This window comes from Falco biarmicus, chromosome 8 (genome assembly GCF_023638135.1).
Source record: "Falco biarmicus isolate bFalBia1 chromosome 8, bFalBia1.pri, whole genome shotgun sequence".
Classification (NCBI taxonomy): Eukaryota; Metazoa; Chordata; class Aves; order Falconiformes; family Falconidae; genus Falco; species Falco biarmicus.
In genome coordinates this window covers 33,202,551-33,230,328 of record NC_079295.1, presented here as the reverse complement: position 1 = coordinate 33,230,328, position 27,778 = coordinate 33,202,551, and the positions used below count along the sequence as shown (strand labels likewise).

At 47.7% G+C, this 27,778-nt stretch overlaps 1 protein-coding gene across 1 annotated transcript; it reads left to right on the top strand.

The window, feature by feature from the left end:
* Positions 1–290: 290 nt before the first annotated feature.
* On the top strand, positions 291–27,778 carry MUC13 (mucin 13, cell surface associated). Its single transcript, XM_056349446.1, has 15 exons — positions 291–549; positions 3,785–3,838; positions 4,623–4,676; positions 9,608–9,661; positions 14,359–14,397; positions 15,066–15,185; positions 16,148–16,254; positions 17,830–17,888; positions 19,283–19,428; positions 20,735–20,860; positions 21,509–21,623; positions 22,768–22,805; positions 24,894–24,981; positions 25,991–26,204; positions 27,026–27,778. The coding sequence occupies exons 1-15, from the start codon at positions 492–494 to the stop codon at positions 27,074–27,076; spliced, it is 1,323 nt and encodes a 440-aa protein (XP_056205421.1). The 5' UTR covers positions 291–491; the 3' UTR covers positions 27,077–27,778.

The window sequence follows — 27,778 nt, the reverse complement described above, 5'->3', positions numbered from 1 at the left end:
TAAGGAAAGAACAATTGGAATCTGAGGCACAGAGCTTGTCTGTACTGTAATTTATTGCAAGGGAAGCTAGCATGTGGATCCCAGGTACTCTGCTCCAAGTGCATACTTAACATGCCTCACGATGGGACAGCTTCTTCCACTTTAAGAACAGATTATACAGTAACCTCCATTTAATTTGCACTGAAGGTGTTAGTGTGGAGAGCTGGCAGGGGATAGCTGATATGCTTTCACTTCCCACATCAGTTTATTTAGCAGTAACTTCCTTGTGTCAACAGCTCTCAAGCATTTATGGCTTAAAGATCCAGTAATCTCCTCCCAGCCTGAGGAGGAAGAAATACCTAGCTTGCATTTATCATTTGCCATTTGCCACCATGACGTCAGCTCAGGGCTGAACTCTACCTGTGGCTGGAACCTTAAATGAGCTGACACCAGAAGACAAAAGCACTTTCTCTGAGGTTTAGCAGCAAGTAGCAGCAGCGACAGAGGCAGCAATGAGACGCTGTGTATTCCTCGCTGTGTTGCTCAGCCTGGTGTTGAGCCTTTTGAAAGGTAAGAAACACTATCTTCTGTTTTGGGATTTATCAGGGTAGCTATTCTGTGGCAGTGAATGGATTGCTTAGTACTTTCAGCAGCTGCTGAGGCTGGAGGTCAGTGGTGGTACACAATTCAGCACGTCTAGATTTTGATTAATTAACAACGAAAAATGTCCCTGCGAGCCAACAGTTTTTCTTGTTCACGGAACAATGCAAAATCACTGGTGCTTGTGATTAACCTAATTTAGCCTATTCCAAGAGCAGTTTTCCGGACCTGCACACTACACCCAGGTAATTCAAGCTCTGTTACAGTCATAACAAAAGGTGCGACAGTTTCACCCCAGCACCCAAGGAAAGGAGTGCTGCTGCGGGCCTGCCGGCCAGAGGCTCCTTACACAGTCCGTCTGGGAAGCAGCACCACCTGAGCTGGCTTGTGGAGTTCCCTCATGTTGAAAATAATTAATGGGAACTTTCCCACCAGCTTGGGTGGCAGAGGGCTGCGCCGTGGTCTATTCAAACAGCAAGGGCAGGTGTCGGTCCTTAAGCTGCTTACTGCTGCTTCTGGCATCATGACAAACTTCGTAGTAGTGGGCCAGAGCCTCTGCTCAGACGTGCCCCTCCCTGGTACGAGGGAGCAAAGGTGTTAGCAGAAGTAGAGTTAAGGCAACTGTACGAAGAGTTTTGTGGTGACATGAAGCTGTGAGAGGACAGGAACTCCTGGCTAATACAGAGATAAAGTTACAGATATATGAGCCAAATTAAGACCTTCACTGATGCTGTTAAGCTTGCAACTGGTAACAGATGGTTGTGGGTCTCTTGACTACTTTGAGTGAACATATGTATTTCCAGCAATGTCTACAACATGCAACAGACCATTTTTTAGCTATAAATTATAAGTATAGATATCTTCAAGTTTGTTAGTTGTTTGGTATCAGCAAGATGTGGGTAATCTTGACTCGAGAGCTACCAAAAGCAATGTGAGGCTTTCACTTACTGAAGCAGGCTTTGCATCAGGATGGACCTGCCCAGAAACCTTTTTCATTCTAAGCAAATGTAAAAGCTTTGCAGGATGTGTCTGTTTGAATAGTACTGTCAAAGGCCCTGCCCTGCCCAGCAGCCAGATGTCTGTTATTCCATAACGTTGGTTGTAACATCCATTTCTTTATCTTGGTAGTGAATGTCTAAATCTATTAACACATCCTGTTCCCTTACACATAAGGCAGGGTCTAGGCAAGGAGAGCCATAAAATAGCCACCTTTGCTCAGGTTACCCTTGACGAGCGCGTCAGCAAGGTTCAATTGCAGCTCATGTGCTCTGCTGTCACCACGAACGTGATGCTCCCTGAGTCCAAAGGGTACACCTGGACATCTGTTAGCCAGAGCCTCTACAAGGCTAACAGCTGTTGTACACCAGAGATGAACTCTGTAAGGGATTACTGCCCCAACATCCAGTTTGAGAAGGCAGCCTAAACAATGCTCCAAAACCATGGCCTGTGGCCAGTATAGATTCATATTATCATTGTTATAGGAAGAATTTAGATTTCTTTACATTGACTGTGGAACAAATACTGCTGCCTATAGGACTCAATGACCAGTGGAGGCAGAAGACTTTGCAGAGAACTGGTACAATTGGTCAGGTTTCCCCTTCACGTAGAGGAGACTAACGGATTCCTTCAGGCGCTGTCTTTTTGATGTGCCTTTTCTACATCAGCTTTATTGATCAGAATAAAAAAGTTTATAGAATTTGCCTCACTTTGGATTTTCGAAGTCCTACAAAGCTCTTGAAAAGCAGGGTCTATTTTTCAAATGCCTGTTGAGATTTGCAATATTTTTTTAATATGACAGCTATGAGTGTGTTAGTGCCAAGAATTTTAGCCACAAATACATTAGTCTTCCATCTGCCTGCTGTTAATTACTTAGATTAAATTATGATTGCAATGACATTAATTCAGAGTAAATATGTTTATTCCTAACTCATATATTAACTAATTTAGATTAAATTTAGATCTTATGATCCAAACTGGCCATTTGTCAGTATCGCACACTTATCAACAATGTTGTTTTATTATTTGTTCTCCTTGCTTCTAGGCAAAAAAATCCCAAAACGTTCCCTATATGGAGAGTTAAGAATGACACAATTTAAATATAAAATAAACATCCTAAACCTAAACAGATTAAATACTTTAGAGGAGTAAACACAGTAAAGGTAATGCTAAAACCAAAATGTCAGGAAAATTTTCTTCAGCTCTTGTCTCATATCAGCCTGGTTTCTCTTTCCTCAGAAAGAATTATAACAAGGAAGGAAAAGAATGGCAAAAAATAATCTAAACTGTCATAACCACATGGCAGCATTGTCCTGGATATGTCTTGATACCACTGATGCTAATTTAGCAGGATATGCATTCTTTGAGTAAAATTGCAATGCTTTCAATGTCCGGATGTATTTGTTACAGCATAGGAGAAGGTGTTAGCAAAGGCAATCGTTCCTCCATTGCTGCTATGGAGGAGTCCGCACAGGGGTTTAAATGATGCTTTTCCTGAGAACATCTTCCATAGCTGCAAAGTATCAATATATCTCTACCTTGCAGCAAAAGTATTTTTTGTGGGTTTAGCTGAGGTCTAGAACAAATCTGAAGAGTCACTGTGAACATGTTAACTGTGGAGTGCAATGTCATATAACATCAAATTAAAATCAGTGCAGCTACTGCAGATGCATGATGGTAAAAACACTGTTTGTTTAAGGGATGAGAAAAGCAAATTGACATAGCAAGAGAAGGCAGCAACAGTGGCACTAGGTTGGACAAGAGCTCTGCTACCTCTCAACCTGCAACATGTTTGCTAGCAAAAGGAATGCCCCTTACCCTATTCAGGCAGCGAGGAATGGCAGTGTCCTGCTGCCTTGGGAAGGCACAGGGAGCTTTCCTGCAAGGAGAAACGTGTGTTGGCAGCTTGGTGTGCCAAAATCACCTGGAGGAGAAAGGCAAGAAGGGTACAAAATTGCTGTTGGGGGGAAGGAGCCAAACGTTTTGGAGTGGGAAAAGCACTACAAGAAAAAACATGACACCAATAAGGCATGGGGCCAGTGACAGCCCAGGGGCAGGGCAAGGCTGCCCAGGGCTTGGGCTGCTCAGCCCCACACAGGTCCCCCACTTACCTGCTCAGGGGTTGTCCTGCACACACAGAGTACCACGAGACTTTTCCTCCACACATGGCTAAGCAGCGTTACCACCTCTCCTCTTTTCCGTTCCCCAGGAAACAGCACCGAAGCAAGTTCTACCCTGCCTGGAACAACCCCAGGAACTACAGGTAAGGAGCAAAAAGCCGCAGGCCATCCCCTTCTGGGGACAGGCTGGAGTAACTCAGTCTCAGGGAGCTCTGCAGCCCCCCCAGGCAGAGATGTGATTCCCTGCGAGGGTTTCCCCGGGTTCCTCTCCTAGCTGAAGTTGCAGAGCTCCAGATCTACATCTCCTCTGCTGCCTTCCTTCTCTGGCCATCCTGGTCTTTGCGGCAAGGGGAAAGTATTGGTGATGATTTGGGCCTCTCCGTTCCCTGCTGCTGGGTGCCTTTGTCTCACTGAAGAGGCCGCAGCACACACATGTGTTCCACACGTGCTGCCATGCAGGCACAATCAGCTGCTGCTTCATGGTTTTCCCAAAACAGTGCTGCCAAGCAGGCCACTATGAGTAACACGTTCACAGGCTGATGGGTGACCTCAGCCTGCTCTGGCAGAAGGTCCTGCCCATGAGCTGCTGCTTTGGGCGGGCTGAGGGAGCTCTCCTGCAAGGACACAGGCGTGTGCTGGTGGCTGGGTTGGCCTCAGGACAGGCTTGAGGACATGCCTGTGTGTGGCATGTCCTCAGGCCCTGGGATGTGGGGAGCAGGGGCCATGGACACATCAGACTGCACAGGTGTCACGGCCAGGGACAGCCCAGGGGCAGGGCAAGGCTGCCCAGGGCTTGGGCTGCTCAGCCCCACACAGGTCCCCCACTTACCTGCTCAGGGGTTGTCCTGCACACACAGAGTGCCACAAGACTTTTCCTCCACACATGGCTAAGCAGCGTTACCATCTCTCCTCTTTTCCGTTCCCCAGGAAACAGCACCGAAGCAAGTTCTACCCTGCCTGGAACAACCCCAGCAACTACAGGTAAGGAGCAAAAAGCCACAGGCCATCCCCTTCTGGGGACAGGCTGGAGTAACTCAGTCTCAGGGAGCTCTGCAGCCCCCCCAGGCAGAGATGTGATTCCCTGCGAGGGTTTCCCCGGGTTCCTCTCCCAGGGGAGGCAAAGGTGCCCACATGCAGGCTGTGAATCCTCTTCACTCTTCCCTCTTTCCCTGCTGGCCTTTGCTGCAAGGGAAAAGTGTTGGGGAAGATTTGAAGAGGTTGCTCTGTTCCTGCTTGCTGCCTTTGCTTCTGCACCAGTGCCAGGTGCAAGAGGATCCCTGCAGAGCGGGTGCCCAGGGCAAGTCAGGGATGGCACCCTGCTGGCAGTTGTTCCTGTGGCTTGATGGAGCACAGGCAGAGAAGAGAGGGAGATGCTTCACATAGCGGCATGGGGCAGTAGTCAGTGCCCATGGCCGTGGAGCCCAGAGAATCCCTGCTGGGAGTCCTCCATATCTGGCCAAGTTGCCTGTCCCAGCGTGGTGCTGGGTAGCGTCATCCAGGTGGATCAAAGCTCCTGCTGGGGTCACCTGAGGAGGGGAAGCCTGCTCACCTGCTCAGTCCTCCTCCATGGTGGCCTTGGGCAGGCGCATCCTTCTTGCCAGCACCCCGCTTTCCTATCACGCTGGCTGTACGCAGTCTGCTGGCATCCCTTGACCTGTGCTGGTAGCTGGTCCCAGCCATGTGGCACTGCCTTGGGCGGGCTGAGGGAGCTCTCCTGCAAGGACACAGGCGTGTGCTGGGGGCTGAGTTGGCCGTGGTCAGCTGGGGCCAATACACTGCCTGTGTGTGGCGTGTCCTCAAGCCCTGGGATGTGGGGAGCAGGGGCCGTGGACACATCAGACTGCACAGGTGTCACGGCCAGGGACAGCCCAGGGGCAGGGCAAGGCTGCCCAGGGCTTGGGCTGCTCAGCCCCACACAGGTCCCCCACTTACCTGCTCAGGGGTTGTCCTGCACACACAGAGTGCCACGAGACTTTTCCTCCACACATGGCTAAGCAGTGTTACCATCTCTCCTCTTTTCCGTTCCCCAGGAAACAGCACCGAAGCAAATTCTACCCTGCCTGGAACAACCCCAGCAACTACAGGTAAGGAGCAAAAAGCCGCAGGCCATCCCCTTCTGGGGACAGGCTGGAGTAACTCAGTCTCAGGGAGCTCTGCAGCCCCCCCAGGCAGAGATGTGATTCCCTGCGAGGGTTTCCCCGGGTTCCTCTCCTAGCTGAAGTTGCAGAGCTCCAGATCTACATCTCCTCTGCTGCCTTCCTTCTCTGGCCATCCTGGTCTTTGCGGCAAGGGGAAAGTATTGGTGATGATTTGGGCCTCTCCGTTCCCTGCTGCTGGGTGCCTTTGTCTCACTGAAGAGGCCACAGCACACACATGTGTTCCACACGTGCTGCCATGCAGGCACAATCAGCTGCTGCTTCATGGTTTTCCCAAAACAGTGCTGCCAAGCAGGCCACTATGAGTAACACGTTCACAGGCTGATGGGTGACCTCAGCCTGCTCTGGCAGAAGGTCCTGCCCATGAGCTGCTGCTTTGGGCGGGCTGAGGGAGCTCTCCTGCAAGGACACAGGCGTGTGCTGGTGGCTGGGTTGGCCTCAGGACAGGCTTGAGGACATGCCTGTGTGTGGCATGTCCTCAGGCCCTGGGATGTGGGGAGCAGGGGCCGTGGACACATCAGACTGCACAGGTGTCACGACCAGGGACAGCCCAGGGGCAGGGCAAGGCTGCCCAGGGCTTGGGCTGCTCAGCCCCACACAGGTCCCCCACTTACCTGCTCAGGGGTTGTCCTGCACACACAGAGTGCCACGAGACTTTTCCTCCACACATGGCTAAGCAGCGTTACCATCTCTCCTCTTTTCCGTTCCCCAGGAAACAGCACCGAAGCAAATTCTACCCTGCCTGGAACAACCCCAGCAACTACAGGTAAGGAGCAAAAAGCCGCAGGCCATCCCCTTCTGGGGACAGGCTGGAGTAACTCAGTCTCAGGGAGCTCTGCAGCCCCCCCAGGCAGAGATGTGATTCCCTGCGAGGGTTTCCCCGGGTTCCTCTCCCAGGGGAGGCAAAGGTGCCCACATGCAGGCTGTGAATCCTCTTCACTCTTCCCTCTTTCCCTGCTGGCCTTTGCTGCAAGGGAAAAGTGTTGGGGAAGATTTGAAGAGGTTGCTCTGTTCCTGCTTGCTGCCTTTGCTTCTGCACCAGTGCCAGGTGCAAGAGGATCCCTGCAGAGCGGGTGCCCAGGGCAAGTCAGGGATGGCACCCTGCTGGCAGTTGTTCCTGTGGCTTGATGGAGCACAGGCAGAGAAGAGAGGGAGATGCTTCACATAGCGGCATGGGGCAGTAGTCAGTGCCCATGGCCGTGGAGCCCAGAGAATCCCTGCTGGGAGTCCTCCATATCTGGCCAAGTTGCCTGTCCCAGCGTGGTGCTGGGTAGCGTCATCCAGGTGGATCAAAGCTCCTGCTGGGGTCACCTGAGGAGGGGAAGCCTGCTCACCTGCTCAGTCCTCCTCCATGGTGGCCTTGGGCAGGCGCATCCTTCTTGCCAGCACCCCGCTTTCCTATCACGCTGGCTGTACGCAGTCTGCTGGCATCCCTTGACCTGTGCTGGTAGCTGGTCCCAGCCATGTGGCACTGCCTTGGGCGGGCTGAGGGAGCTCTCCTGCAAGGACACAGGCGTGTGCTGGGGGCTGAGTTGGCCGTGGTCAGCTGGGGCCAATACACTGCCTGTGTGTGGCGTGTCCTCAAGCCCTGGGATGTGGGGAGCAGGGGCCGTGGACACATCAGACTGCACAGGTGTCACGGCCAGGGACAGCCCAGGGGCAGGGCAAGGCTGCCCAGGGCTTGGGCTGCTCAGCCCCACACAGGTCCCCCACTTACCTGCTCAGGGGTTGTCCTGCACACACAGAGTGCCACGAGACTTTTCCTCCACACATGGCTAAGCAGTGTTACCATCTCTCCTCTTTTCCGTTCCCCAGGAAACAGCACCGAAGCAAATTCTACCCTGCCTGGAACAACCCCAGCAACTACAGGTAAGGAGCAAAAAGCCGCAGGCCATCCCCTTCTGGGGACAGGCTGGAGTAACTCAGTCTCAGGGAGCTCTGCAGCCCCCCCAGGCAGAGATGTGATTCCCTGCGAGGGTTTCCCCGGGTTCCTCTCCTAGCTGAAGTTGCAGAGCTCCAGATCTACATCTCCTCTGCTGCCTTCCTTCTCTGGCCATCCTGGTCTTTGCGGCAAGGGGAAAGTATTGGTGATGATTTGGGCCTCTCCGTTCCCTGCTGCTGGGTGCCTTTGTCTCACTGAAGAGGCCACAGCACACACATGTGTTCCACACGTGCTGCCATGCAGGCACAATCAGCTGCTGCTTCATGGTTTTCCCAAAACAGTGCTGCCAAGCAGGCCACTATGAGTAACACGTTCACAGGCTGATGGGTGACCTCAGCCTGCTCTGGCAGAAGGTCCTGCCCATGAGCTGCTGCTTTGGGCGGGCTGAGGGAGCTCTCCTGCAAGGACACAGGCGTGTGCTGGTGGCTGGGTTGGCCTCAGGACAGGCTTGAGGACATGCCTGTGTGTGGCATGTCCTCAGGCCCTGGGATGTGGGGAGCAGGGGCCGTGGACACATCAGACTGCACAGGTGTCACGACCAGGGACAGCCCAGGGGCAGGGCAAGGCTGCCCAGGGCTTGGGCTGCTCAGCCCCACACAGGTCCCCCACTTACCTGCTCAGGGGTTGTCCTGCACACACAGAGTGCCACGAGACTTTTCCTCCACACATGGCTAAGCAGCGTTACCATCTCTCCTCTTTTCCGTTCCCCAGGAAACAGCACCGAAGCAAATTCTACCCTGCCTGGAACAACCCCAGCAACTACAGGTAAGGAGCAAAAAGCCGCAGGCCATCCCCTTCTGGGGACAGGCTGGAGTAACTCAGTCTCAGGGAGCTCTGCAGCCCCCCCAGGCAGAGATGTGATTCCCTGCGAGGGTTTCCCCGGGTTCCTCTCCCAGGGGAGGCAAAGGTGCCCACATGCAGGCTGTGAATCCTCTTCACTCTTCCCTCTTTCCCTGCTGGCCTTTGCTGCAAGGGAAAAGTGTTGGGGAAGATTTGAAGAGGTTGCTCTGTTCCTGCTTGCTGCCTTTGCTTCTGCACCAGTGCCAGGTGCAAGAGGATCCCTGCAGAGCGGGTGCCCAGGGCAAGTCAGGGATGGCACCCTGCTGGCAGTTGTTCCTGTGGCTTGATGGAGCACAGGCAGAGAAGAGAGGGAGATGCTTCACATAGCGGCATGGGGCAGTAGTCAGTGCCCATGGCCGTGGAGCCCAGAGAATCCCTGCTGGGAGTCCTCCATATCTGGCCAAGTTGCCTGTCCCAGCGTGGTGCTGGGTAGCGTCATCCAGGTGGATCAAAGCTCCTGCTGGGGTCACCTGAGGAGGGGAAGCCTGCTCACCTGCTCAGTCCTCCTCCATGGTGGCCTTGGGCAGGCGCATCCTTCTTGCCAGCACCCCGCTTTCCTATCACGCTGGCTGTACGCAGTCTGCTGGCATCCCTTGACCTGTGCTGGTAGCTGGTCCCAGCCATGTGGCACTGCCTTGGGCGGGCTGAGGGAGCTCTCCTGCAAGGACACAGGCGTGTGCTGGGGGCTGAGTTGGCCGTGGTCAGCTGGGGCCAATACACTGCCTGTGTGTGGCGTGTCCTCAAGCCCTGGGATGTGGGGAGCAGGGGCCGTGGACACATCAGACTGCACAGGTGTCACGGCCAGGGACAGCCCAGGGGCAGGGCAAGGCTGCCCAGGGCTTGGGCTGCTCAGCCCCACACAGGTCCCCCACTTACCTGCTCAGGGGTTGTCCTGCACACACAGAGTGCCACGAGACTTTTCCTCCACACATGGCTAAGCAGCGTTACCATCTCTCCTCTTTTCCGTTCCCCAGGAAACAGCACCGAAGCAAATTCTACCCTGCCTGGAACAACCCCAGCAACTACAGGTAAGGAGCAAAAAGCCGCAGGCCATCCCCTTCTGGGGACAGGCTGGAGTAACTCAGTCTCAGGGAGCTCTGCACCCCCCCCAGGCAGAGATGTGATTCCCTGCGAGGGTTTCCCCGGGTTCCTCTCCCAGGGGAGGCAAAGGTGCCCACATGCAGGCTGTGAATCCTCTTCACTCTTCCCTCTTTCCCTGCTGGCCTTTGCTGCAAGGGAAAAGTGTTGGGGAAGATTTGAAGAGGTTGCTCTGTTCCTGCTTGCTGCCTTTGCTTCTGCACCAGTGCCAGGTGCAAGAGGATCCCTGCAGAGCGGGTGCCCAGGGCAAGTCAGGGATGGCACCCTGCTGGCAGTTGTTCCTGTGGCTTGATGGAGCACAGGCAGAGAAGAGAGGGAGATGCTTCACATAGCGGCATGGGGCAGTAGTCAGTGCCCATGGCCGTGGAGCCCAGAGAATCCCTGCTGGGAGTCCTCCATATCTGGCCAAGTTGCCTGTCCCAGCGTGGTGCTGGGTAGCGTCATCCAGGTGGATCAAAGCTCCTGCTGGGGTCACCTGAGGAGGGGAAGCCTGCTCACCTGCTCAGTCCTCCTCCATGGTGGCCTTGGGCAGGCGCATCCTTCTTGCCAGCACCCCGCTTTCCTATCACGCTGGCTGTACGCAGTCTGCTGGCATCCCTTGACCTGTGCTGGTAGCTGGTCCCAGCCATGTGGCACTGCCTTGGGCGGGCTGAGGGAGCTCTCCTGCAAGGACACAGGCGTGTGCTGGGGGCTGAGTTGGCCGTGGTCAGCTGGGGCCAATACACTGCCTGTGTGTGGCGTGTCCTCAAGCCCTGGGATGTGGGGAGCAGGGGCCGTGGACACATCAGACTGCACAGGTGTCACGGCCAGGGACAGCCCAGGGGCAGGGCAAGGCTGCCCAGGGCTTGGGCTGCTCAGCCCCACACAGGTCCCCCACTTACCTGCTCAGGGGTTGTCCTGCACACACAGAGTGCCACGAGACTTTTCCTCCACACATGGCTAAGCAGCGTTACCATCTCTCCTCTTTTCCGTTCCCCAGGAAACAGCACCGAAGCAAATTCTACCCTGCCTGGAACAACCCCAGCAACTACAGGTAAGGAGCAAAAAGCCGCAGGCCATCCCCTTCTGGGGACAGGCTGGAGTAACTCAGTCTCAGGGAGCTCTGCAGCCCCCCCAGGCAGAGATGTGATTCCCTGCGAGGGTTTCCCGGGTTCCTCTCCCAGGGGAGGCAAAGGTGCCCACATGCAGGCTGTGAATCCTCTTCACTCTTCCCTCTTTCCCTGCTGGCCTTTGCTGCAAGGGAAAAGTGTTGGGGAAGATTTGAAGAGGTTGCTCTGTTCCTGCTTGCTGCCTTTGCTTCTGCACCAGTGCCAGGTGCAAGAGGATCCCTGCAGAGCGGGTGCCCAGGGCAAGTCAGGGATGGCACCCTGCTGGCAGTTGTTCCTGTGGCTTGATGGAGCACAGGCAGAGAAGAGAGGGAGATGCTTCACATAGCGGCATGGGGCAGTAGTCAGTGCCCATGGCCGTGGAGCCCAGAGAATCCCTGCTGGGAGTCCTCCATATCTGGCCAAGTTGCCTGTCCCAGCGTGGTGCTGGGTAGCGTCATCCAGGTGGATCAAAGCTCCTGCTGGGGTCACCTGAGGAGGGGAAGCCTGCTCACCTGCTCAGTCCTCCTCCATGGTGGCCTTGGGCAGGCGCATCCTTCTTGCCAGCACCCCGCTTTCCTATCACGCTGGCTGTACGCAGTCTGCTGGCATCCCTTGACCTGTGCTGGTAGCTGGTCCCAGCCATGTGGCACTGCCTTGGGCGGGCTGAGGGAGCTCTCCTGCAAGGACACAGGCGTGTGCTGGGGGCTGAGTTGGCCGTGGTCAGCTGGGGCCAATACACTGCCTGTGTGTGGCGTGTCCTCAGGCCCTGGGATGTGGGGAGCAGGGGCCGTGGACACATCAGACTGCACAGGTGTCACGGCCAGGGACAGCCCAGGGGCAGGGCAAGGCTGCCCAGGGCTTGGGCTGCTCAGCCCCACACAGGTCCCCCACTTACCTGCTCAGGGGTTGTCCTGCACACACAGAGTGCCACGAGACTTTTCCTCCACACATGGCTAAGCAGCGTTACCATCTCTCCTCTTTTCCGTTCCCCAGGAAACAGCACCGAAGCAAATTCTACCCTGCCTGGAACAACCCCAGGAACTACAGGTAAGGAGCAAAAAGCCGCAGGCCATCCCCTTCTGGGGACAGGCTGGAGTAACTCAGTCTCAGGGAGCTCTGCAGCCCCCCCAGGCAGAGATGTGATTCCCTGCGAGGGTTTCCCCGGGTTCCTCTCCCAGGGGAGGCAAAGGTGCCCACATGCAGGCTGTGAATCCTCTTCACTCTTCCCTCTTTCCCTGCTGGCCTTTGCTGCAAGGGAAAAGTGTTGGGGAAGATTTGAAGAGGTTGCTCTGTTCCTGCTTGCTGCCTTTGCTTCTGCACCAGTGCCAGGTGCAAGAGGATCCCTGCAGAGCGGGTGCCCAGGGCAAGTCAGGGATGGCACCCTGCTGGCAGTTGTTCCTGTGGCTTGATGGAGCACAGGCAGAGAAGAGAGGGAGATGCTTCACATAGCGGCATGGGGCAGTAGTCAGTGCCCATGGCCGTGGAGCCCAGAGAATCCCTGCTGGGAGTCCTCCATATCTGGCCAAGTTGCCTGTCCCAGCGTGGTGCTGGGTAGCGTCATCCAGGTGGATCAAAGCTCCTGCTGGGGTCACCTGAGGAGGGGAAGCCTGCTCACCTGCTCAGTCCTCCTCCATGGTGGCCTTGGGCAGGCGCATCCTTCTTGCCAGCACCCCGCTTTCCTATCACGCTGGCTGTACGCAGTCTGCTGGCATCCCTTGACCTGTGCTGGTAGCTGGTCCCAGCCATGTGGCACTGCCTTGGGCGGGCTGAGGGAGCTCTCCTGCAAGGACACAGGCGTGTGCTGGGGGCTGAGTTGGCCGTGGTCAGCTGGGGCCAATACACTGCCTGTGTGTGGCGTGTCCTCAAGCCCTGGGATGTGGGGAGCAGGGGCCGTGGACACATCAGACTGCACAGGTGTCACGGCCAGGGACAGCCCAGGGGCAGGGCAAGGCTGCCCAGGGCTTGGGCTGCTCAGCCCCACACAGGTCCCCCACTTACCTGCTCAGGGGTTGTCCTGCACACACAGAGTGCCACGAGACTTTTCCTCCACACATGGCTAAGCAGCGTTACCATCTCTCCTCTTTTCCGTTCCCCAGGAAACAGCACCGAAGCAAATTCTACCCTGCCTGGAACAACCCCAGCAGCTACAGGTAAGGAGCAAAAAGCCACAGGTCATCCCTTTCTGGGGACAGGCTGGAGTAACTCAGTCTCAGGGAGAAAGATGCATCACATAATGGCATGAGGCTGAGTGCCCAGGGCAGTGGCTGGGTCCCAGGGAGCGGTGTATCCCAGGAATCGTCCCTGCTCATATAAGCCCCATCCCAGCTGGAAGTTCCAGGGGACATAAAAAGCCCCTGGTCTGTGCCCATGCCTGCTCTCCACTTTTTCCTGCTGGCCTTTGCTGCAAGGGGAGATTGTTGGGCTTGATTTCACAAGCTTTGTTGCTATCTTGTTGGGGGTCTTTTCCTGCGTAAAAGAATTTGTGTTCAGTAGGAACTCTGGAAACACAGGGAAGCACAGTGTCTAGAGATGAGTCTCCTAGACAATGGAACTTCCTGGTGTATTTTCCTTCTCACTTCTGGGGGTATGATGACAGTTGCTGTATTTTTCCCTTTTGCACAGAAAATCTCTGCCTCATCTATGCGAACACACATATAGATTTAAGTGAAAGAAAGCTTGCAGGGTGAAAAGAAGTGTTTGGTGACCTGTAAGAGAACTGTAATTACCACCTGATTTATAATATATATTGAAATATAACCGTTAATTACTTATAAACTGATACATTATGTATAAATATGAAATATATACTCTAAAATCCTTACAGAATATATAATTACTTAAAGAAAATATGACTGTGACCATTTTAGGCAAATAGCATACCCTATAAAAAATTGCATTTAAAATACATTAGAGATTATTCTAATGTGCTAGTGCTCTCTATATTTCTTTCTTCTGGTTTATTTGCTTTCACATCTTTGAAAAAAAAATTTCTCTTTCTTTTTGCTGTAGATAAGTCTAGGTTAGCTTCTTACAGGATGATTTTCAAGGAAGGATTAGCTGGAAGTTTTCTTGTAGTGCTACTACTCTTCCCAGTGTTAAAACACATTGGAGTTGCAAAAGGTCCTGGGCTGGCTCAGTACAGAGGCATAAGCCACAGGATTCTCTGGATACACTGAGGATGATGCGGGGGTGGAAACAAGAACCTTGCCCTGGTTTTGGGGTAGCAATGACTAACTTGCCATTAGGGGAGAGGGAGAGATGTGCGGAGCCTGCAGAGCTTTCAGACAGAGAAAATTTACAGAGAAGGCAAATCAAGTGGAAAGACAGGTTGCCAGAGAAGAGATATTACAGGCAGGTAAGCAGGGTAAATCACACTGAGCAACAGGTTGCAGGAAATAAGGGCAAGGCACTGGCTAAAGTACAGGGCAAGGCAGAAGCAGATTTGGGAAAAGTTTTGAGGCATCATATCATGCTGCCTTCAACGGCCTTAGTGTAACCAAGGCACTAACATGGCTGACAAGTTATTTTCCCTTTTCCAGCAGTGGACACAGCATCATCTTCAACAACAGCTCCAGAAGGTAAGTAGAAGGCAGCAGTCAGCACAAACCTGTGAAGTTTTACTGCTGTAGAGTTATGGTATAGTGGTCAGTTAATATCATTAGCCATCTTATGGTGACAGCTGCAAGCCCTGCAACAAATTCCTTAGCAGCATATTCTAATATCTATTGAGGTATGTATACTACGATGATTAACTTGGGAGCCTTCATTTTATTAATGGATCTGCAGTAAAGGACCCTACTATGACACTGTATTACAATAAGGCAAGTACATACCAGCACAGTATTGAAGACACACAGGCTGTGGTAGTCTGCCTTTTTCTAACTTCATCACTGAATTTGGCAACCCTTGATATACTTCTTGTGTTTGTTTTGGTTTTAGTTGTATTAAGAAGAGTTAAATTGTGGATGCTCAGTATGACAGACAATGAATTTTACCCTTACTCTATGTCCTCACCATGATATCCTGCTGGATTGTGTAGAGAGAAGAGCTATTACATAGACACTAAGCAAGCAAGACATAGCCATGTGTTCTTTAATTGCATCTATACTCTATCAAACATACCTGTTAGTTTTCCTTAGCAAAAGTGTATATATAAACTATTTAACATATCAACTACTTTATATATGAACTGGCTATTGCAATTTCATAGAAATCCTGATGTCAATATTTTTCATCTTTGTATCAGAGGACTTCTGCAGCGGAGACCCTTGTGGAAAAGCATTAGCTAAATGTATTGCTTTAAATAGCAGTTTTATCTGCCAGTGCCAATATGGATTCTACTACAGCAACAAGGATTGTCACAGAGGTGAGTCGCAGAAGGACAGTCTATATTTTTAGTTACTTCAAAGATAGCTGCCTAGGTAAATTTATTTTCCCATATCCCTTGTTCTCATGTTATAACTGAAAACATAATCAGTCTGGGAAAGTGACTGCTGAACAGTGCTTTGCTTTGGAGACAGCCACTGCTACAATGACCTAGATTGTTATCTCACAAAACAGTAACAGCCAAAGAAGTTAATGTGCTAGGAAAAGAAGGTGGAGTTCTCTGTCAGGGCTGCTGGGGATTAAAATGAGTGAAAAGCAGGAGAAAAATGCAAGTATAAACCTGAATCAATATTAATGGTCAGGATTTAAAAGAGACCCAAACCTGTGAAGACCTCTGAACACCTGTTTTGATGTTCTCTGTGGCTAAACACTCCACAGTCCTGTTGAAATGCATTTCTGAGATGCTGCTGGAGGCCAAGCATGTGAGCAAACAGGGCATCTCAAAGTGCCAGCAAGCAGGATTCTCAAATTTACTTGTGACCCTGAAGAAGCAGGTAGACACTGAATTGCTTTCTCAGATATGGTGAACCACATTAGCTGCTTAGTGGCTGCAAAGTTGCAGTCCTTTATGTATTTTCTCACTAAATGCTGTAACAGCTCAGTTGGAGTCTTTTGTTAGCTTCAGACCATGCTCCATGCTTACAGTTTCACACTATACAGTTTCATAGTCTGGCCAGTTTGGTTGAGCCCAGGATTCTGCTTGCTTTTCAGGTAGCCAGAGTACGTCCCTCATTGTAGCTGAATTGATTGAGTAAACATTTGTCCCATACTGATTTGTCCAGTATATGGGGAAAAAAAAAATAAAAAGCAGATTGATTTCTGCATTGTATTTCCCCATCTCTGAAGTCTGAAGAACTGTAATGTGAAACACAACTTACTTGAATGGTTTCTAATTAATTAATATTCTTTATTAATCAAATAATTTGAATTTCATCATTCCAGGGAAAATATTCCCAGGAGTCATTACACTGAAAAGACTTTACAGTAGTAGTCTTCAAATTGTAAATTCCGCGCAGTATGAGGAGGTGTACGAAAATATAACAGTATTGGTGAGTGATGATGGTATTTTTCCCCCCTGTATGTTTAATGCTATCCTGAATGTCATGCAGACAGTGGGCATAGACGCTGCCTTTAATGTGGAGCCTAGAATAATTTCGCTTGAGAAATTTACTTCTTTCAAAGAATGCTTCACACTAGTTTAGACCTATTCATAGAAGACTTAAATTTTTACCTCAGATGATACATGCATGGCTCTTACTGAAGTGAAGCGATGTACCTGAAGTATGTAACATCCGCATTTTTTGTGCCACTTCTGTTCTGGGAAGCACCATGCTGTCTCCAGAAGCCATAGGGTTGAGCAAAGTTTTCCAACCCATTTAGTTTCTGATCTCTGCTGTTTGCTGAGGGTTCAGTAATACTGAGTAAAAATGAGCATATTTTTTTTTAAAGAAAGTTAGCATTTCCACACAGCACAAAGTTTTCAGAATGGTTGTCCAGCTGTGTCTAAATACCTAAATAATAAGTCTCTTCCATAAGCACACCAGTATTAATATTTAAATACTATTAGTGAAATGGATATTACACATTTCGAGCATTCTATGATTGTAGATAAAATCTGGTAATGGATTTCCTGGAGAAATAAGATGAACAGTTTAATTTATACTGCCATGTTGAAACAAGTGGATTTGCTTATGTTGCTTTCTGGAAGTAAGGGAGAAGATGTATGCAACTCTACCAGACAGCTGATAAAAAATATTCAAATATTAATCAGAATTCATCAAAAATGGTTATCAATTTTTTTATGTTATTTTATTGCTTCCTATGAATGTTTTATCAGAAAGTAATCAAAAATTGTCCCTCCACAATGTTTAAAAATATTTTCCTCAATTCTTCTGTTCAACATTTTTTCATGACATGGCTTCAAATATGTATGATATGCAGCACTAGAATAGATATGTAATAGTACGCAAAAATGAAAATAGCATAGAAAATTATTTTCATTTCATTACAAAGAAGAGTAGTTTATCTTTCATCTCAGTTGCCTTAGACTTCTTAATCCTTTTCTTACGGTGCCTCCTGCTTGTGTGGCAGTTGGAGGTGGCTGCCTCCACTGGCTGTTCCCTTGTGACAGTGACTTTTTCAGTGACCCCATCCAACCCCCAGTGCTTTCATCAGTGCTGTACTTCTCCCTGCAAGACCGACCCCTGACAATCCAACTTCACTGTACCTTAGAGACACATGCCATCTATAAGGATGCCTATTTCTCCCTCTTCTCTCTACTTGGATGTAGGTTGGTACTGTGGAGACACCTTTCTAAGCAATGAGTCTGCAAGGTAGTACCTGTAGCTATCCAGCCAGTCAACCCTAATGAACTGCCTGACACTCATGCAACTCGTGTCTCTCCATTCCTCCAGTGCCCTCTCATACTCCTTTTTCTACAGCACCACCCCACTGCTCCTCTTCTGCAATGCCTTACGCAATGGATGTGACAGATCTGCTTGCTTTATTTGTGCCTATAGTAGCAATTTCTGAATTAAAACTTTCTAGCTGAGGACTTAGTGGTTCACGTGATTTTAGTCTATGTTTCTGCTTGCCTTTAACTCCAATTAATTTATCTTTTATAGTTTCAGAATGCCTTCCAGGGTTTAACAGGCTTTGTACAGACTGTCATCGTGGAAATTCAGTAAGTTTGCCAGTTTGGTTTTTGCACAGTACATACTTCCCACACACCCTATTTTAATCTGTTTCCCATGGAGTACTCCGTTCAGGAAAGGATATGGGATGAGTTCAATATTCCTTCTGTTTAAGGAGGACATTCTTTTCATATTTTTGAAGTTTCTGGGATGCTGTCCCCATTTTTACCCCATGGATTTCCAATATGTCTGTGAAGTGGGCTGGCTGAGACAGCTCCACAGTGGATGTCCCACTTCTAGCACCTTGTAGGGTATAGCACTATATATGTGCTATAACTAGCAGTCCCTGTGATATCTGACTTGTCTCTGAAATTGTAACAGTTACCTGAGGTTCCTATGAACAGGTCCAATTTGGAGTCCCAGTCCAATTGAAGAAACACCCTCGTTACAGAAGGTTACTGCATTTTGCTATGCATTTGCTGCTCTCTCCTGATGGCAGGCTGAGCAGAGATGTTATTGAATGGGCTGTGGTGACTGTAGCTGTGGGCATAGGTCCTTTGCTGATCTACGCAGACACTGTAAGATGTCCCTCTCTTTCCATTCCCATCTGTTACAGATTATTGTCCCCAGAGCTCTGCTAGCTTCTCTATGAGCGCTCCCTAACCCACATCAAGCAAAACCTGGAACGCTAGTGCACACAGCAGTGTAAACCCTTTCAGCAAACCCCATGGATTAAGCAGTTAAGCAGACTGTTGTGAGTTGTTAGGGCAGTAACTTCCAGCAGAGTGGTTGTGACAAATACAGGGGGCACAGTAACATCTTAAGGCATTACAACAACCTACCACTTACAGGTATTTGTGTGTGCATCCCAGCAGCACGAAGTTCAGCTGAAGAACAGGGCAGTCGGTGCTGTTCTCCACCTCACCCCAGGGATGTTGCTGTCCTGCTGATCCCAACCCAGCTAGCATGCAGTTAGCATAGAAAGCTCTACACTGCAAACAGACCCTTCTGAATTCATTGCAGTCATACCTTGAATTAGCCTCACCACACTTCAGAATGGGTTCTCCGTGTCATGACTGGATGACACCACAGGCTTATGAGAGCATGTAAAAGTTAGGGTTTAACAGATGATGCCTTCCACGCTGCAGCCAGCTTGAGGTTAGCCCAGTACAAAAAGATACCAGTTGCAAGCTAACATCACACAAAGGAGTGATGTTGTTAGCATTAAACTCAACAGGATCTACTGGAAAGATGGTCATTAATGTATTCCTAAGCAAGACTTGAACTTCTTTTCAGGTGTCTTAGCAACTACCTACATTATGAGATGAAAGAAGCTAGGGGAGAGAGGGAGGTCTGGCAGAAATCTTCTCTTGTCTTTGCCCCTAGCTTGCTATCCAGATGGATTATATGAGACTTTAAAAGGATGCTATCTGTACTGTTTCAGACCTCTACAAGAAATGAGAGCTGCTGTTTCAGTACGTGTAACAGTGATAAACCTGTTTACGGAGAACTCAACTGTAAACAATGACACAGTTACTTCTGCAATAAATACTGCAACAGAAAAATTTACCTATGTCTCTCATTACACAGGTATGTAATTCCTTACTGTGGGTGTAAATAAACTGTAGAAGCAGAGGTTCCTATCTTCAAAGCTGGTTAGAACATTTCTGTGTGCCGCAAAGCCCATCAGAGCATAAGACTTGTTGATTTTTAGGAGCTGAGTGTTCAATCTTAGGTAATTTTGAAGACAACCATTCACTGCTGGGCTTTTTTGTCTTATTAAGGCTTTCTGCTTCCTGTGTAAAGAAGAGAAGGAAAATACTTATTCCCAAGTAAGCAATGGCATGTTGATTTTAACTTGCTGAGTATTAAGTGGCTGGAAAAATCCAGACAAAATATATGGAGACATAAATTGTGCTTGTGAGAGGAAGCCAGAATTTTACTGGCAAAATAGGATGAAATTCTCTTTAGACTTCAGCTTCCATAATTAACCATGGCAATTGAAATGAGGGCCCACTGATTAGCTACTGACCTAAGTGATTCATTGGTCTAAACCAGTAAGGTCTTGTGTTACTGAAAGTGTAATACTTGGAAAATGATTTTCTAAATGGAATACAGATTTTTTTCTCCCTCCCTTTTTTTTTATAATATGCTCCTATTTTGAAATCAGATTTTACAAAAGGTATAACTAGTAATTAAAGGAGTCCATTTCATGGCTTATAGCCTACGTTTGGTCCCTGAAGGTGACTGTATCCACCTCAACTATGACATTCCCTGTGTGTTGGTCCTAAACGTGAGGGGAAATAAGAAAAACCTGAGAGCTCACAAAGCACCAGTGCAACCACATCACTTCACTGCATGCCACCCACTGAGGTGTGCAAACCATTCCCACCACTGGGACACAGATCTAAACATGCTGGGCAAGCAGCATACTAATATTGCTCATGAAACGAGCTGCATACCCATAAATATTTATATCTATATAGAACTGTGTGGGATCTGGGCCTCACAGTTCAGCTGTAGAAAAAACTGAGGGAATAGTGCTGGGGTTTTTTTTATATATAAAGAGAGTCAGAATGTAAGTGTTCAGAATATGAACTCTTGGGTAGAATTTCCCTCTTTGTGGACTGGGAAGCAGGAGGGAGGCAGTTGCAGGAGGCTGAGAAACCGAAGGTCAGACGATGTGATGGGAACAAGACCTTAACTCATAAAGAGCAAGGGAAAAGAAAGGGCTGGTCAAATGCCTGCAGTATTGATGTCCCCCAAAAAGGACTTACAAGTGTTTTTTTCAGGATTGCTAAATAATTGGTTTATGATTTACTGAGCAATTGCACTGCTTTCTATGAAACAATATTATTAGTACTCAGTTTGCTTCCTGACTGTTTCTTTTTTAAAGCTACAACCTATTGTGCTGTTTTTCTCTGTGATGATCAAACCACAGACTGCGAAGAAGGTCAGTTTCCAAAATGCACATGCAAAAGTAGTTTCTCAAAGACAGAATGGGATGAGCGTTCTTGTTCAGGTAAGAACCTTGCCACTTTATCCCTGAAAAGCTAACCCGGCTATTCCCTGTCTCAGTCTCTTTTTGAAAAGGGTGTTCTGCAAATGTACTGACTCTAAAAATCAGGGAATGTGTGTCTTATTAAGGAAGCCATAGAAACACATTCTTATGTTTAACTTTAAACACATCCATTATTCTATTCCAGTAGAATAAATTACTAAAGCCTGAGAAAATTACCACTGAAACCAGCGAGTCGACAACTCTTTAAATGCATTGTTAAATTCTTGCTAAGAATTGAATCCTACACTCGCAGCCTTCTCTATTAGGACATATTTTGGGAGCAAACTCTACATGCTGCCTGGAGGCAGCTACAGGGACACCGGCAGAACTGGAAGTCTCATGGTGCACTACAACGATCTGTTAAAGCTCTGTCCCTTGTTGGTGGTTCTAGGATTGGATTACCTGTGTCCTTTTCTATTTCAATTTCTGTTCTAGATATGTATAGCCCTAAAAAAGCCATTCTGGTGCTTTGAAGCACTACAAACTTGTGTGTGTTTACAGTGCAACAAACAAAAAAGGAAGGGGGTGGGGTGGTGGAGGATTTTCTCCAATGTAGATTTGGGGGCTATTTGCAATTCACTCTGTATTTTTTTCCCTTTGAAAATACAGATTGCAGTAAAGACTGTTCTGCAGAAGAAAACGAGTACTGTGTAAGAGAAGAAAATGGTGTTCCAACATGCAAATGCAAGCCTGATTTTGAAAAGAAGGATCAAAAATGTGTACCGTGAGTACTCAGCTCTTTCTTGAGTTCCTGTGTTCTAGGCAGAGATAGGGATGAAGAACATCTAACACGAGGTCACCCTCAATCTAGACAAACAGGCTGCAGCAATGTGAACCAGAGAGGTGCCTAAGCTGGTTAGCAGGTGGACAAATTCCCCTGGTGTCGCCAGTTACGGCATTTTAACTGCTTGGCATTAGCTGTTGGTGTGCACTCATAATATCTCAGAGGAAAGTCAAGGAGATCCAAGGTCATCTGTGTGGCTCACAGATGTGAAAAGGATAAACTACTTCATGCTTATTTTGTGGGTTCCCCACATGAATGTAAACTATTTCTTCAGAGTAATTGAGCCATAGGCACTGGTATGATGAAGTGTTTAGTAAGCAATGCACATTACAGCAAGTATTCCCTCAAACCTCTGGGATGTTTCCACTGATATCAGTGGAGACTCTGTTTCCAGATAACTTTCAGACCTATGTTATTTCATCTTGGTTTTCTCTGTGGGTATTTCTGTCAGTTCAGGATAACAGAGCAGTGTTATTTCCTGGTGAAGTTGAGCAATTGGCTGGTGTTGCTTTGCTCCCACGGATAAGTAGAGGGACCTTACTCCCCATATCAATTAATTCAGCTCTTTTTGTAATTATTGCTGCTACATGCTCAACACTTCTTACCATAAAGTCAATATATTTTAAATATAAGAAACTAGTATGAGAGGAAGATAAAGATCTGCCAGTCCTTACATTGAGACTTTTGATAAAGATGGTGGGTAGCAGTACCAAGTGGCTCAGCGGTATAGGGCTTAGTTCTTTGGAGAAATTAGGTGCTTTTAACATTTTTCAGGCTAAGAACCTGAAACTCTGAGTGCCCAGCTCACCAATGAGTCTGAAAAATCTCAGATTGTTTTACTCTACTAATGAAACTAAAGAATTCAATATTAAGATAGCATTACAGAGGAAACCTGTAACTAACACACCCTGTGAAGAAATTGCTGATAAAAGGTGGAAATATACTGTTGTTTTGAATCATAGCATCATAGAATGGTTTGGGTTGGAAGGGACCTTAAAGATCATCTGCTTCATGACATTATGTTTCTTTTCTTTCTTTCCTTTTTTTTTTTTTTTTTTTTTATTTTTCCTTTTCTCTCATGTAGTTGTCCTATAGGCTACTCTGGGGAGAACTGCAAAGACAGTAAGTACAAGATTTTCTGATTTTCAATTATAGCATGAAAAAATACCCAGTAATGTTTAATCTGCCTGCAATAATGAAAATAACAGTAGTAGCCTTTAGTGGTGCCACCGTCCTGTATTGATAGCAGGAAAATGTTAAAAAAAAAAGAGTGAAATTCCACTGTTGTGGAAAATCCTTCTTGAAACTTGTGTTCAGACAGACAGTAGCATTTCCTCTAATGACCTCTGCATTAAGCGAAGTAGTTTTTAGTCAAACACAGAAAAGCATTTAGCCCTCATCTAAAGACATGCACTGCTGAACTCAGCACCACTAATGGATTAGTTTCTCCTGCAATTAATCACTCTCCCTATTAAAACAACAGTGGTTACTCTCATTTGAAATGTTTCTGCTTTAATGTCCAACCACTGGGTTTCGTTTGTGATTTACCTTGCAAGCACTGCATACTATCTAGTACTCTACACCGGTGAAGAGATGATGGCCCCGACTGTGTATTCCCCTAACAGTAATCATGCGGACAAGCTAACCAGATGGGCCTTCCAAACTGTTTTCCCTCTCCCGAGTTAATTTTGCAGCTGTTCACTGCACCTTCACCGGTTTCCACCACCACACAGATTAGGAGAGGATATTAGTCATGTCTTCTAATGTTTGCATGTGCCTAAACTCAGAACATCTAATACAGTGAAAGGCATGTTGGAAAACAAACAGCTATGGTTCTTCACTTCTCACAACTCCTTTGGCTTTATTCAAGGAAAAGGTATATTCTCATGTGGCCGTTCGGAGTCTCACACTGCTGCATTCTTAAACACACATTTAACATACCTGTATCTGCAGTTATGAGATCTTCAAGGGTTTTCTTCTGGTTTTGCCTAAAAGTTTTGGAGACTGGCTAGTGGTAGTTGTTGTGCAGCACAGTGAATGTGCCCAGGTGTAAATGTTTGGCAGGAAGGATGTTTTTCATCATATGGAACATGTTTTTTGAGAGAAAGTTTTGGGGATTTTAAGGCCTTTTTCATAAAGCAAAAGAAAACGCTAAATTGGCACAAAATCAACACATTGTGAATTTAAACACAAATTTGGGACTTGCTAATAATAAACTCCATTAATAGCCTCATCTTCTCCATGTGGCACTCGGTGGGTACTGATGTAAAAAGTCTGCTGAACAATAATCAAGGATCTTTTACACATGTTTGGCATAATGTTCTTTCAAGAAATCATATGCCCTGTTGTCCGTCGTATGTCCCTATGATTCAATGTGCTGGATGGTTCTTCTGGTAACAGCACAGTTGGTGGTTTTGTGTTGTGTATCTCCAGTACAGGCATTCAGTCTATTAAATGGCAAACTCACAAATCCAGACTGGGATCTTCAAGTAGGTACCACCAGTAAGGCTGGGTAGCTCAAGAGACTGTCTTACTCTGCACACCCTTGTCTTGAAATTATGCCCTGTAGGATACAATTTATTTATTTTCTTTTTTTTTTTCTTACAGTGGCTACACAGAGCTAAGACTATGTTTAAGCAATTCCATTCACAGTTGAAGGAAGATATACAGACTCCATATCTTCCTCCCTTAGTCACACTTGTTCTCCAGCAAGATCAGTGAAAACTAATTTTCCTTGCCAAATATTTATTCATGTATGGGATATTTAGGCAGTGTTCATAATGCCACATAATAGACACCTGAAATCAGTGTGCCTTATGTGCTTAGGGCAGGGAAGAGCCTATTTAACACCTAACTACACATTTTAGCAGCAATACTGTTTCAAACAACTCCTACACCCTCCAGTTGTTCCTGTCTTTCAGCTATAACTATGTGTGAAGCCACACAGTGGATGGGATTAGACACCTGAGCTGGGATCAAAATAGCCATCCAGAAGAGACAGTCTTAAATGCCCATCAATTCCCTAATGCACATTTTTCTGTGTCCGCAGACAGTTGTACTGAGACAGCACCAGGAGACGGGAAATGAATAATAATATTTTTCTTTCTTTCTGTATTCATAAGAGGACAGGGACAGGACTTGGTTTTCAATATTTACCATGAGTTTTCAATTAATGCTACTTGTTTGGTTTTGTTTTGTTTTTTTCCCCAGATAGTGAACTCATCCTTATAATAGTGGGTACAGTGTTTGGAGCCGTTATCCTATGTTTAGTGATAGCGATCTCTGTTGTTTCAGTAAGGTAAGAGTATTTCTTACAATTGAATAGAAGCTGCATCACTGCATGTTTGTAGGGAACTAAACAGAAATTTAGGGAGGGGCAGAGCTGTGAATGTGGTTGCATGCCTAGTTGGGCAGACAAGTTAATTTAAGTCATGTAGCCATTGGAATATGGTTTTGCCGGTGTGCTCTTCCCAGAAGTATTTATTTTCTTGTTCTGAATTCAACTATGAAAGCTTCAGCCAAGTCTTCAAAACATACACCTGACCCATTAATCCTAATCCTGCTCTAGCCAGTACTGATATGGCATCTGGATGAGACTGAAGAAGGATGCTGATATCAGAAGACTCTGTGGCCCAAATTCAGACCTGGCATGCCTCTTTCGGCTCGATACAGGTGGCATTTCCAGGCAAGAGTCTCTTTAAGTTTGCTGTTCCCTGTGTACTGGCAAAATCCCAATTGCAGTTACACCTCCTCGCTTCTTTCCACACGATAAGTGTAGAAGCACTCAAGTAGCTTCTCCGCCTTTGCTCTCAGTGCTGTCCAGGTAAAGATGCCTACAAGACCACCCATAGCAGGCATAGCCTGGCAACAGGTGCACCAGCTGGTGCTGAGTGTGTGTGATGGATGGACTTGTGATCACAGACAGTTCAAACGCATCATTTGGGTGTCCAGCTTTGGCTGCAGGCACAAGGGCAACTTTTCTTCATTTCTGCCTCTGAATAGATGGTTGGAGCTATTGGTGGTTAAGGAAACTCCTTCACTCTAGGAACTAGTTGGAAGAGGCCAAAGTCCCTTTCCACCTCTCCTAGCAACTTAGCCCCACCTGTGATAAGACATGTCAAACTTTGTACTCTATCATTGATAACGAGGGTTTTGCAGTAAGTATGCTAGAAAAATCTGTTCATGTTTCAGAACAGGACCGAGCATTCAAAATAAGGTGGGAGTGGACAACTCAGTAAGTTGGACTTAGTAAGACACACTAAAAGGTCTTTTAAAACCTCCTTTTGTTTTTTTCATTTCCTCTGAAGAGCCAGACACAAAAAAGATCCAGAGAAGAAAAGCCTGATAAAGTCAGGATATTCAAAAAAAAATACCTTTGATGCTGATGATAGACAGACCACGATGTTCCCCAGAGTCCAGACAACTTCTGGCCATGCAAACCCAGGGTACCAGCCAAACAACCCCTATGAGATGCGTTCTGCAAATAGAAGACGTTTTCCAGAGAGGGATTGTGATGATTTGGTAAGTTTCACACAGGCCTACAGGAATTATGTTCCTGAACTGTAGCATTGTGGGCTACAGATGCTGTTGGAATCTAAACTCCACTGTGTCCATTCTCCCTTGATCTAGAAGGCCAAAGTGATATAAAGGCACCCAAACAACAGCAGCTGCAGCTGAAAAAAATTCCCCTAACACAGAGATCAGCATTTATCTTATGAAGACCTTTCTAAAGCCCCAGTAGTCATCCTCCAGTCACAGGAGGGATATGTGAGAAGCAAGGGTCAAAGCAACAGTTTGGCTGCCCAGCACTCTTCTGTGTCATAAGACATTTGTCTGCATCAAGCAAACACATCCCTCAGCACAGGTGCATGCAAGCGCCACAGGCTGTTGCAGCCTGTGCTTTGTGCCAGCTGTAGTGCTGCATCGGTGCTTCCAGTTGCAGCCTCATGCAAGATTCAGTCAGCTTAAGCTGGCACAGCTGCCCCAGAGGGATGGTGTCCTCCCACCTGCTCTGCCACTGCCTAGCTCACAGAAACCAGATGTTTAGGGAAAAAAAACCCCAACAACCAGCTTCTAAAAAGCTGCCACTTAGGAGAAGAAGAACATCTGTTTAGGTAGCTGGTTGATCAGATTCATGTGGATTTTGGCATATCTAACGTCCCAAAGATGCCCAGTTTTCACTGGTGAAAATCTGCCTGTTGGGTTTTCCCTGAGGGCTGGTGTGTCAGACAGAGAGGGCTGTCATGTGCAGTGTGCTCCATGCTGAACTAGTCTGAGAAAGGAGCTTTCACACCCAGAGCTACTCTTTATTTCTTTTCTTTTCTTGTCCAAATTCTCTATAGTACGAAGTATCACGGGAGCCTGAGGGCTTTAGGATGCAGAGCAGATACTGAGTGACCAGAGCGGTAGAAGGATGGATGACAACTGCGACAATGGGTCAGACCGAAGAGTTTCACAGCCTCTCACCAATGCAGTTACTTCAGCAGAAGAGACAACAAAGTCCATAACCCCAGACACTGTGAAGATTTTCTGAAGGAAGACCCTTGCTTGAAAGAAAACGTGGACAACTCTAAAATAAGGGAAAAATGAAACAGAGGGTAGGGAGACGAAAAGGACTTTTAAAAGAACCAGTGGACTCCAATACACATTAGACTCTTTTCAGGAGGGTCAGTACTTTGACAAGAAAGTGAGTGTAGACATGGTACCAGGATCTTAACCCTGTTGTTTTTTAACTCTTCTGGAAGATAGTCCAGGCAATATGTGCTGCTGAAAAATGTGACTACCCAGAGCTTTGCCTGTATTTGTGTTCACTCTGTTTCAGCTGCAGGCAGCCTGCGTGGCTTTGGGCAGGGCAAAACTGTGTTTCATAAGAACCTAACCTGGTTTTCTTTACTATATCAGATAGTCTTTTTCCCTCCTCAACCCCTCAGTATTTCCTATCTAAAAGCATTCTGTTCAGATCTCTGCTGACATGCGTTGTGTGAGACAATGGTACTTGCCTGACCTTTTACACAGCCTTCCTTCCCAATACAATGACAAGAAACAGTATCGTCAAACAAACACTACTGTTCTCCATCTCGCACACTACATTGATT